The 13,301-nt window shown below is 32.8% G+C and overlaps 1 protein-coding gene across 7 annotated transcripts in view; it reads left to right on the plus strand.

Moving 5' to 3' along the window:
- Positions 1-13,301, plus strand: part of Atrx (ATRX chromatin remodeler) — a 225,314-nt gene that overhangs the window by 81,102 nt on the left and 130,911 nt on the right. For all 7 annotated transcript variants that reach the window (XM_077107628.1, XM_077107623.1, XM_077107626.1 and 4 more), the window contains 2 exons: positions 6,483-6,616; positions 7,074-7,250. In XM_077107628.1, the coding sequence (XP_076963743.1) occupies positions 6,483-6,616; positions 7,074-7,250 (311 nt within the window). The remainder of the gene's footprint in view (positions 1-6,482; positions 6,617-7,073; positions 7,251-13,301) is intronic.

The raw sequence follows: 13,301 nt of genomic DNA on the forward strand, positions 1-13,301 counted from the left end.
ATATGGATACCCTTTCCTGCTAACACAAACACAGGGATCCCTGCCTGCGTGCACACATGAGCACACACATTTACTTTATTGTTGGAAAATGTTTACTTGGTTCTATTACTATTACATAGTTTTTCTCATGATTTCTCTGTGATTGGGGCTAAATAGTTTTTTTTTTCCATAGAAGTTAAATATGTGGAGATTGCTCAAAGAAATCACCCATTATTGATAGACGTTATTCTTATTTATAGCGAGAATAGATCATAGCCTTTTACATTTCCAATTCTCCTAACATCTGGTATTAGTTTTGCTTTTCAAATTAGAAAATATACAAATTATTGTGTTATTTTCTACTGTCTTGGTGTGGGTGTTCTGTTGAAGGCTTTGTATGGTTAATGCAACATATTTTGGAAAGATATTAATGATTCCTGGATGTTGTGCATGTGAATGAAGATATTTAATGATTGTTTACTTGATTTCACGAAAATTATGGCATGATATCATAACTTTCACTTCTATTTAAACATTTCCAAATGCTCATCTTCTACTCCTACATGTTTTAATCCATTCTCTATACAAATTTGCTACATCTGTGATGCTTTTTCTTTTAATTTTTAGTGGTGGTACTGTTTGGGTAGTAAAATTGTTCTGATTCTTCTTTATAGTACTTGAAAAAACAAAGGTAGCATTCTAAATTGAGTATTTTAATTGTTTCTCTGTTTTAGTAAGGGTTTCAAATATCTAGCAATTTTAATGTTTTTCAACGTAGTTCAGGTAAGTATTATAAGTCATATAATATGATGTCCAACCAGTGGATAGAATATTTTTGTAAATGAGTAAACTGGTTGCAGTTTTCATCAACTCTCTATTGCATTCTAATTCCCATCAAGGAAGATAATATGGTCAGTAGTGGGGACCATTATCCTCTGCTTAAGATTTAAACATTATATGTAATCTCTTTCTTTCTTGTTTCCCTATTCTTTGGTGTACTGAGATTTTCAGAAAATGAGAAATAGGTCTTCGTCCAATGGACAAAAAGGAAAGGAAAGAAAAAAAATCAGATTTTCGTGTTAGCAAATGTAACTCAGTTTTGTGACTTGGAGTAATTTCTTGTTTTCACTTTTCAAGTATAAAAATGCTGAACTAGTTCTGAAATGATAAAATTTTCTAAATTTATATCAATGTTAATATATTGTTACAAAAATTCCTCTAAAACTTAGATTTTTTTTTGTGAAATGAAGTAATACACATTTTGTAATTCAGGCATTATTCTAGTACCATAGCCTGTGTATAGACTATTAATAATTCTGGGTTCTTAATTTCATACAGCTTTTATTTGTCTACTCCTAAGATTTTGTAAATGCCATTTGATAGTAACTTTCATGGTATCGTCACCAAAAACCAAAAAAACAATAACAACAACAAAATAGGGCCACATCTCATTAATTAGAGATATAATAGGACATTTTACTGAAAAAATGCTTTGAATCATTTTTGAGCTTTTGATTAGTTGGTGACTTCATCATTATCTCATGAATTCTACCATTTGCCTTTGCTTTATTTTTAAAAGTTGTATACCAAGATATTAATTTTGAACCTAAACATTAAAATATATGCTATTATAAAATTGGAAGAATTCAATATTACTTCTGGAACATTTTATTTTTAAAATTTATAACCTTTTAGTACGTGACATTTATTAAACAAAGCCCTATGCTCTACTGCAAGTATATGTGTTGTTTATCATACTGTTCTTACAGAAAATATTTAACATTCCTTGCTTGGATTCCTTTGAATTGTTTTACAAATCCACTTGAAAATGTTTTATTGCTACATGGACAATTACTTTGTATCTCTGTATCTCTATGGAGCATTCATTTCAATCTTATTTTATTCAAAATTCTGTTAACTATATATTCTTTTGTGGAAGTGTTCATAGAAAGTCTAAGAATAATTTTTTTAACAAATTTTGTTGTCTATATATGGGTACAGAATATTTAGGCCTTCTAAAATGTAATTTTTATTTAGTAATTTTCCTCACATTTGTTTTCAGAGCCTCTTGAAAGCTAAAACAGTTGTTGTATAATGTATCTGAGATGGCCCATTAATACATTTTAGAGATGAAACATACTGGACTAATGATGTTTAGAAAATTTTTTTATCTTTAAAATTCAATCTGGGTTTTTTCATTTCTAAATATATAAATTTGAAGTCAGTGAAATACATGAATCTTAAAGAATATGATTATAGCAGGGTGCAGTGGTGCATGCTTGTAATCCTAGGGGCTTGGGAGGCTGAGGCAGGAGGATCACATGTTCAAGGTCAGCCTCAGAAACTTAGTGAGGCCCTAAGCAACTTAGTGAGACCCTGTCTCAATATAAAAATAGAAAAGGGCTGGGGATGTAGCTCAGTGGTTATGTACCCCTGAGTTCAATCCCTGGTACCAGTATATAAATATGATTGTTATGTGTTTGTCTAGGTTCTCAGTTGTACAAAAGTAGTTCATAAGAAGAGAATATAGCATTGGCATAGTCAAACTAACAGCAGATGGGAATTGGATCTGAGGTTCTACTCTTGGCTTTGCCACTAACTAGCTTTATTTCTTTGGCTAAGTCATCTTCCCTCTCTGAGCCTTTTTCCTCATCTATGAAATGACATAATTGAAATCTAAGATCCTTTCTTCTAGCTCTAACATTTTGTGCTGCTTTTGTTATGGCTGTTTCTCTAAAGCTTCCTTGCACAAGAGATCTTTCTCTTGTTTGATCCTTTTTAAAAAGTCAATATTTTCAATTATGTATCAGCACGAGGCACTCTACTTTTCTTTCTCATTTGAGTGCTTAAACAAGACATTACTCATTTCCTTCCTAGATAGGATCATAATTACTAAGGGCTTTCTTGGCTTTCTAATCCCCCCACCATTGCTTGTTTGTGTTGTTGGGCTCATTTCTTATTATTTTACTTTTACTTTCTTTAGTAGATGAAGGTGTAATAAGGTATCTTCTTAATGTTCATTATATAATTTGGAAGACTTAGTTTGTGTGGGTTTTGGGGTCCTACTATTTATTCTCTCATGCACCAGTTCCGATCATTGTTTGTTTGTGGGTTTCTACCCTCCCTCCCATATTATTTTGCTTTCTCCCCCTCTCCCTTCCCTCCCTTTCAGGAAAATGGAGGAGTGGCTCCATTACCTCCGGCTCTGCCCAGGTTTTCTGCCACAAGAGTGGCACAGCCTGTGCCTCTAATGCTTCTGATAGAGTCGTGACTGCTTTGGATGCTACACCTGCCCCAAGATGTAATATTGAGCATTGAGATTCCAGGGGCAGTACCTTGTTGCCAGGATGATTTTCCCAGAAACGTCTTGGAAAGCCTCAAGAAAGGAAACTTCAGAGCAAACAGAATCAACTAGGGATCATGACTATACATCCATCACATGCATACCAGCACGGGTCCAGCCGAGGCCTCCAAAATGATGCTTTGCCAGCCTCAGCTGGTTCTCAAGTGATGATGTCTTTGAAGTCTCTGTGGCCCGTGACTCCAGAGTTAAGGTAGTGGAGTTTCCCTTTAAAGCATCTCACAGCAGGCTTTGTAGATGGGACACATCTCACCTCAACATGCTTGCTGACTACTCATGTTGAAGGTCAACCTCAGCCCTTAGATTATTTAAATTAAGCTCCTATTCTGAAATGGAGTAGATTACATAATAGGCTAGTTTTATGGTGCAGTAGGTCTTTGACATATTACACTTGAGCCATCAATAGAGTTTATGCAAAATGATTCAACTTTATTAACTTTTTCATAATTTACTTGGCTATAAATAACATTCTTGGTCAAAGAATGTTAGAGGGCAAATATAAATTCTTAGGTAAAGCATGGGAAGTCTCCATCACTCTGTATTTAACTTATGGTTTGGAGAAAAATGATCATTCTTTGAAATTTGTAATTTTTGTGCTTCTAAAGTCACTATGATCATTCTACATATTATATCCTTAATGAAAGTTGTTGATGAGTTGTAATTCTTCTGTATGTGGATCTGATTTCATTTTCTTTGATTTATCAGTTAATGTATTATCTTCTATCATACTTCATAGTCTCTTGACAATTCTAGAATGTGAAAATTAATTAGATAGGATTACATATTTTGACCTCCAATTTAATGGATTTATTTTTTAGAGTCTAGAGTTTGAAAATAGAAAAAAGAATACATGGTTTCTTACAATTAACAACCATGTCTTTATAGAATTTTAGGACTTTTTTGAATTTGTAAACACGAGCAGACATCGGTTTTTATTGGGGGGGTTGGTGGGGGGGACAGGTACTGGAGTTTGAACTCAGAGTCACTTTACTACTGATCGAGATTCCCAGCCCTTTTATTCATTTATCTACATATTTATTTATTTATTTATTTATTTTTATTTTTGAGACGGGATTTCGCTAACTTGCTGAGGCTGATCTTGAACTTGCAGTCCTCCTGCCTCATCCTCCCAAGTCATTGGGATTACAGGTGTGAGCCACCACACCTGACCAGAATTCTGGTTGTTGAACTAACATTTAGAGTAGCTAGAGTTTGAATTTAGTTTTGTTGTCTCTTTATTGTCCCACCCAAATGATGTCGCAAGATTTCCTTGTAACCACAAATGAACTGTTTTTCTATTTTTCATCTAGTAACCAACACTTCACATACTTTATACACATGCATATATTTTCTGTTCTAAAATTTATTACCCAAGTAAGTTTGAGAAAGTTTTTTTTCTAATATATGAGACATGACAATATAGTATTGAAGATGATTTTAGACAGTTTTCTCCAGAAACATATTTTCATTCAATATAAAGGACTTAACTTTATTTTTTAATGTGTTGGAAATAGGAACTTAAATATATTTGGGTTCAGTTTTTTTTTTGTGGCAAAATTAAAAGTTAAAATTCAATGTTAGTCCCCATTTTAAAGCATGTGCTGTATGCAATCCAAGTCAGCAAACCACTGATCGAGAAATTAAGCTTAAAGTTAAACTTTATAGTGCTGAACTCTGGTAATATTTAAATTGGGGTGACCTATTTCCACTTTATTGAAATACAAATAAGGGCAGAAACCATCAGAAAAGCAAACTCATCTGTGGCATCCTTTAGCAACTGGTTATTGTCTGTTTTGTCTAAATATTTCTGATCCATTACTTTGAAGGAGATAGCATAAAAAGGCATATATTAATAAACCTTCATGGACGTGGTTTGCTTTAATCTGCTGAGGTGCCTTTGCTATGCATCTTTGAATATCAATGTTTCTACCTGTCACAATTGAGATTTAACGTGCATTAACATTTCCTGTTATTGAATGAATCCTTGAGTGAAATGTGAGTGCATGCTAAGAAATGTAGAGGGGTGTTAAGTCCAGAAGTAACAACAGTTTCATATGCTCATTTATAAGATTTTGACTGAGCTAGTCAGTTTTGATTGCAGAGTGAATGTTTATCCCATAGAACTTAGCTCATGGCAGACTATTTGAGTCTTGCCACCTTCCTTTTGACCCTTTCTATAAGGGTGTTACTGTGATTTATGACTTTATAGCAAAAGGATAGCCAAACTGATCAAACTTCTTGTCTTGCACAAAAATTGTTATGATTTCTTTTATCTTACATTTTCAGATATCTTAACATTGTAAACATTGAAATTTGCTAGGAATATTTTTTACAAGCAGTAAAAGAAGTATTTTCTTATGTTTTTTGCAATCAATTTTTTTCTATTAGCAAATTGGTCTTTAAGGAACATCTTGAGAAATTTTGGTGTGAGCAGAGCTATTGCACTATTTTTTCTGAAAGTGAAAACTTGTTTATGTTTAATTTGTGTTCTTTTATCACGTGTGTTATTTTATAGCACTCATGTCCCTTCTCATATCTACCCTAGCTTGAATATTACTAGAGAGTCCTGATTGTTCCAGTAATTAATATTTGGTGTTGCTTTCATCTGTTCAACAGATTTATAAAGTAAATTGAAATTATGGTCCAGAATATTATTCTTCTGCTTGAGGCATTATTTCATAATATAGTGGTTTATTGCACACTAATTTTTCAAGAATATGTTTTCCTGTGGATTAAAACCTCTCCTGTGGAGTTTTCTCTTGGAATGCCATTTGTCTGGATAAGTGTCTTTATTGTTGTTGGCCTGTCTGACATTGTAGTTGTTGGATGATGGCATCAGAACAAATATAACTTTCTAAGATTATATAGCTTCAAATTGAAATTGGTCAAAATAGTCAATAAGGTATATCCTTCCTGAGACTATTTAGTATACTGTAGTATTGAGAAAAAAGTCAGTGCAAAGAACATTTTTAAAAGTTTTCATTGGAAGCTTAGATTAAAGCATGGTTTTGGTAGTTTTTACATTATAAAATCTATCAATATCTTTATTTCTATTTAGATACAGAAAATTCTGTTTTTGTTTTTATTTTGGTATATTTCACTCCCAAATATTATAGTTTTTTATTGTTCTTTTACTCTAAAGAATTGCCAAGAAGATGCTTTTAGAAGAAATTAAAGCCAATCTTTCCTCTGATGAGGATGGGTCTTCAGATGATGAACCAGAAGGAGGGAAAAAGAGAATTGGAAAACAAAATGAAGAAAACCCAGGAGATGAGGGTGAGCTTCCCAAAGAGAAGTACAGCTTGTTATAATTTGATTCCTTGACTAGTTCAGTCTTTGAAGAATATCTGACCAAAAGAATTTCTTAATGGATACATTTTAAAGTTTATTAAAATATTTAAAACTTTATTGCCATTACTTCTTTGTGTATCTTGTAGTAATTATGGAAGTTATTCTAGATCTGTCAGTTATTTCTGGTAAACAATTGATTTTTAAAGCAAAGTATTTTATCCTTTAAAATCATATTAATTGGTGATATTTTGTCAATATTTAGTAGTTATAATTTATCAAGTCTGATGTGTAAGATTACAGTCACCAATGATACCAAGGTATATGTACATATCAGATTGTTTCTATAATGATGACAATTGTGAAGAGACAACATAGTTTCATAATGCATTTTAAAGGAAAAATTGGCCACAGAAGGTTTTATTGATATATTTTCTTCATTTAGAAGCAAACAATCAAGTCAATTCTGAATCGGATTCCGATTCTGAAGAATCTAAAAAGCCAAGATACAGACATAAGCTTTTGAGGCACAAACTGACTGTAAGTGATGGAGAATCTGGAGAAGACAAAAAGACAAACCCTAAAGAGAATAAAGAAGTCAAAGGCAGAAATAGAAGGAAGGGTAAGATATTTTAACTCTGAATGTAAGGAACGTACTGGTTTTATAAGTAATTATAGTAATCTGTTCAAATAATTGACCACTGATATTAAGAGAATACCAGTACATTGGAGCAGCTTTCCTCTTGCATGAAAGAAATAAAGAATTTGAGTGGGATGATAATCCAGAAACTTGACAAAACACAAAAATATTTTAAATATTTAGTGGTCATATATACATTTAAGACTATAAAGAGACATAAATGTGACTTAATAGGTTAAAGGTACTTAAAAACTGTGTACAAAATATAAGATTGTATACTACTGCAAGAATAAAAATACTTTCCTATGGGAAGACAGAAGATAAAGTTGGCTTGGGTTGATTTTTGCAGTCTTATATGCCAAATTGCACTTGCATGTAGTCACATTTAATTTTTATAAAAAATTATTTTTTAGTTTTAGGTGGACATAATATCTTTATTTTTTATTTTTATATGGTGTTGAGAATTGAACCCAGCCGAGCGCACTACCGCTTGAGCCACATCCCCAGCCCCAGATTTAATTTTTTACTACATTAAACATCTGTGTTCATTTGGGTGCTATGGCATATACCTGTAATCCAAGTGATTTGGGAGACTTGATGCAGGTGGATGGCTATTTTGAGACCAGCCTGGCATCATAGGAAGATCTACCTCAAAAGAAGAAATAAAAAAGAGCTGAGGATGTAGCACAGTGGTAGAGAACTTGTCTAACCTTCACAAATTCCCCAAAAACAAAAGCCAGAAAAGTCTTGACTCTCTTTGTAGTGAGACCTTTCCTACTGTCAACATCACATTGTGCATTGAAAATACAGAAATGAATAAGGTGATCATTGGTATGATGCTTTTCAACCTGGCTATATGTGCAAATTAGTTGCGGAGTTTTATAATATACATGTGAAACCAGAGGATATTGTGTTGAATAAAATAGGTCAAGTACAGAAGATATTTATCACATATTCTCATTCATATGTAGAAACTTAAAATGTTAATTTCATAAAATATAGATTAGAATATGATCCCTAGAGGTTTAGAGGTGTAGGGGGAAGCGGGCATAGAGGGAGATTGCATAATAGTTACCAAAATACAGTTAGATAGAAAGAATGATAATAGTGTTCTGTAGCACAGCAGGGTGACTATAGTTCATAATAATTTATTACATTCTTTATGAAGCAGTAGAAGAGAGGAGTTTGGAGGTTACCAACATAAAACATGGTAAATATTTAAGGAGATAATAATATTAATTGATCTGATTTGGTCATTAGATGTTGTATATATGGATTGAATTATTAACACTGTACCCCATAAATATGTACAAACATCATATATCAATTAAAAAGAACTTGAAAAAATGTATCTATGACTATATGCCATCCACATGGCATATCTCTATATATCTAGATATATGCATGTTTTACAAGTTTCTCACTGATCTTGGTGTATAGTGGATTTGGCAGTTTAGTAAGAAATATAGATATCAATATTATAAAAAATTCAAGCACTTATGAGGAGTGTTTTTTTGTAATAGGTATTTTACAGTGTGGCACAAAGAGGTGGGGTTTTTGTTTGTTTGTTTGTTTGTTTGTTTTGGTATAGGTATTGAACCCAGGGGTGCATAACTACTGAACTACATCCCTAACCTTTTTTTTTTTTTTTTTTTATTTTGAGATGGGACTAAGTTACACAGCACCTTGCTAAATTTCCGAGGCTGGCTTTCAACAGGCTCAGTTGCCTGAGCCTCTGCGATTACAGGCATGTGCCACTGTGCCTAGCCTGCAAATTCTTCTTAAGAGTATATAAAGGAAATGAGTGATTTAACAGGTTGTACAGTAATATGGATTCCTGTTTATCTTCAACAAAAGGAGCGATATGGATTTTGCATCTGAAATTTAGCTCAGGATACAGAGTGCCTTAGTGTCCATGATTACATTAAATATTTGCTTTATTAAAACTCAGGTTTTTCATGATGAATTTCCGATGCCTGATTCTGTGGATAATTTATTCACAGGTGATTTTGTTTGTTTGTCTATATAGGACAGTGTAAAAATTCCTAAAATCCCATTACCTTCTATGGTCATAGTGATTGATAGTTATATTGAATTGCATGATTTTCTTAGTTTTGTGAACTCTGCTATATCATTGTTGTTTGGCAACTTGAATTGGAAGATGGGGGGGCGAAATTAAAAGAAAATAATTTATTATTCTAACTATTCAATTAAGTTAAATTGAAATGCATTACAGAGTTAAGGAATAATACAGCCCATGAACTTTTAATTTTCTCTTAAATTGTAAAATCATACAATTATTTTAGTGAAAATTTTGAAGCTATAAATATTGCCTATAAGTATTAATATATATATGTTAATAAATAAGTATCAATGTCATGTGATAATGATACTTATTTAGGACAGTATCCTTATGCATGGGGGTAACATATCATGATGTCTCTTTGCATTTAGTTTCAAATGGTTTGGTATAGGGCTGAGGCTGTAGCTCAGTGGCAGAACACTAACCTAGCATGTGTGAGACACTGGGTTCAATCCTTAGCACCACATAAAGAAATAAACAAATGAAATATAGGCATGCTGTCCATCTACAACTACAGAAAATTTTTTTAAAAAGTGGTTTAGTATAAGAAAAGTATGTGTGTGTGTAGGTAGAAGTAGAGCAAATGTGGTAAACTTGAAACAATAAGATAGTTTAGGAAAAGGGATTCATGTGTTCATTCAACAATTCTTTGAAATTTTTATTTGCCCTGAAAATTTTCAAAGTTAAATATTGCATGAGAAATTATTGCTAGTCTTAAAATTATACTTTATTTCAGGGCTTATTAGTGTGTGCATATAGGCATTCATGTTAGCATGTATTTTTGAAGTTCTCTCAACTTCCCTATTCTTTTTTTTAAATTAATTAATTTATTTTTTAGTCATACATGACAGTAGAATGCATTTTGATATATAATACATTCATGGAATGTACATACATCAATCACATTGTTTATTCTGGTGCCCTTCCTATCCTCCCTACTCCTCCCCTCCTCTTCCATCCTTTCTCTCTATCCAATCTAATGTGACACACTTTTTTTTTCTTTTACTCATTACAACATCATATATGTATTCTGTATAGCAATGAGGTTCTCCTCCCATCTCCCTTCTCCCTCTTTTTCCCTCCCACCTCTCTTCCATATTTAGTGGTAGTCTTCTTCTCATGCTCTTCCTCCCTATCCCATTTTGAGTCACCCCCCTTATATCAGAGAAGACATTTGGCATTTGTTTTTTAGGGATTGGCTAACTTCACTTAGCATAATCTGCTCTAATGCCATCCATTTGCCTGCAAATGCCATGATTTTATTATTTTTTAGTGCTGAGTAACATTCCATTGTGTATAAATACCACATTTTTAAAATCCATTCATCTCTTGAAGGGCATCTAGGTTGGTTCCACATTCTAGCTATTGTGAATTGTGCTGCTATAAACATTGATGTGGCTGTGTCCCTGTAGTATGCTCTTCTTAGGTCTTTTGAGTATAGTCCGAGAGGGGGAATAGCTGAACTTCCCTGTTCTTAAGCAGTTGTTTTTTTTTTTTATTGTAAAATATATACAACTTACAAGTTACTGTTTTACCCACAGAATTCAGTGCCATCATATTTTTACACAACCATCACCACTGTATATCTCCAGAATTTTATCATCATATATATATGTATGTGTGTATGTGTGTATGTATATATGTATATGTATATATACATATATATGTATGTATATATGTATGTATGTGTGTATATATATATACATACATACACACACACACATACACACACATATATGTATATATGTATGTATGTAATGGAGATTGCACTCAGGGGCACTCGCCCACTGAGCCACATCCCCAGTCCTGTTTTGTATTTTATTTAGAGACAGGGTCTTACTGAGTTGCTTAGTGTCTTAGCTATTGCTGCTGGCTTTGGTCTCGTGATCCTCCTGTTATAGCTTTCCAAGCCGTTGGGATTAGAGGTGTGCACCACTGCATCAGGCTCCCAAAGAGAATATTATACCCATTAAATAGTAACTTCTAATTGCTCTCTTCATCCTCCCCCATAAAAATCATTTTTAGTGTTTATGTCCTATATTTTTAGCTAGATCGTAACTCTGATTCTGATCCTAAGTTAGAACATGTAAAAATTTTATTTTGAAATAATTTTAGATATGCAGAGTGTTGTACACATATTGCAGATTTCTCATATACTTTTTCATCTCACTTCCCTGATTTGTTATCTTAAACTTATCATAGTATAGTTATACAAATCAGGAAATTAATATTGATATGGTACTACTAAGCCAGGCTTTGACAAACCACACCTGTGAGCCAAATCTGATTCTGCCTATTTTTATGAATAAAATTTTACTGGAACACAGCTATATTCATTCATTCACTGTTTTCACATGTACAATGGCAAAGTTGAATAGAAATTACTTGTTTTAACAGAGATCATATAATCCATAAAGTCATAAAACATTTTCTGCCCTCTGAAGTAAGTTATATATCTTTTTGAAATATCATTAGTTTTTCTACTAGTATCCTTTTTCTGCTTCAAAATCCAATTCAGGATCCCCATTGCATTAATGTACAATGGTTCCTTGCAATATTTCCTCAGTCTTTTCATTCATTATGACTGAGCTTTTGGATAGTGTCAATCCATTCTTTTCTATTCTGTTCCTTGATATGTATTTGTTCAATGGTTCTCATTATTAAAATGAGTTGGCTATGCATTTTGATAAGAATACCACATAAGTGGGCTGTGAATGTGGCTCAGTGGTAGAGCTGTTTCCTGACATGTCCTGAGTTTAAGCCCCAGCACAACAAGAAAAGAAAGAATACCACATAAGTGATGATTTGCACGTATTAAGCACATTATATCAGGTATATAACATCAATATCTTTTTTACTGGTAATATTAACCTTGATTATTTGGCTAAGTTGGTGTCTACAGATTTTTTCCCCACTGTAAGGAAAATATATTATTTTTGTATTTGTTTGTAATGAATATTTTATGGGAAAATGAAACTGTGCAAATACCCTATCTCTCATTGTTCTTAAGCACACTAATTTTTGCATCCATCTTGCATGAAGCAGTTATTACTGTGGTTGCCTATTAATGGTTTTGTATCTTGTTACTTCTACATTTATTGTCTGAAAGGAATAAGTGTTTCCTCCTATTTATTTATTCCTTGCACTTCTTATATGCATATGAATTTAGTGATTTGTTTTTAATTTAAAGAACTCTTAATTGACAAAATAATTGTACATGCATATTTATGGGGTACACCATGATGTTCTGATTATACATACATTGTATAATGATCAAATTAGGATATTTATTTAGCTTATTTGACATCTCAAACATCACTTCTTTGTGGTGAGAACATTCAAAATGATCTCCTAGCTATTTTGAAATATATACAATATTGTTAACTGTATAGTAGTCATCACACTTCCTCTTTCTATCTAGTTGTCATTTTTTATCCACTAACTAGTTTCTTCCCATCTTCTCTTACCTATTAACCACTCCTGCTTCTGGTAACTACTATTGTACTCTGCTTCCATGAGATCAGCTTTTTATGAAATCCACTACTAGAACATTTATTTTAGTGCTCAAATTGTTCTAGCTTTGGCTATTGGGAGCCCTTCAAGTTGGAGCCTATAGGCTGATATCATGAACCTTTTCTCATTTGAAAACTGCTCTAGTTTCTGGCACTATTAAAAGGTTCCATATTCATATTTTCTTTGTATTGGTTTCTTTGGCCAGGAAGATTGGTCTTCTGGAATTTATATGCCTCTGTCAGTTTGACAGTTGTGATATCAGAAATGAGAGAAGAAAATTGGGAATTTTTTTTGATAACTCTAAACGCAACATGAAGGATCCCTTTTATTCCAGTGTTGCTGCTGGAAAACTGACAGTTTTCCTCTCAGCACCCTCTGTATAGTTTTTAATTCAGTGTGCTTTGTGGTCAGAACCAGGAAACAATGAAAACAACACA

This window comes from Callospermophilus lateralis, chromosome X (assembly GCF_048772815.1).
Source record: "Callospermophilus lateralis isolate mCalLat2 chromosome X, mCalLat2.hap1, whole genome shotgun sequence".
Taxonomy (NCBI): Eukaryota; Metazoa; Chordata; class Mammalia; order Rodentia; family Sciuridae; genus Callospermophilus; species Callospermophilus lateralis.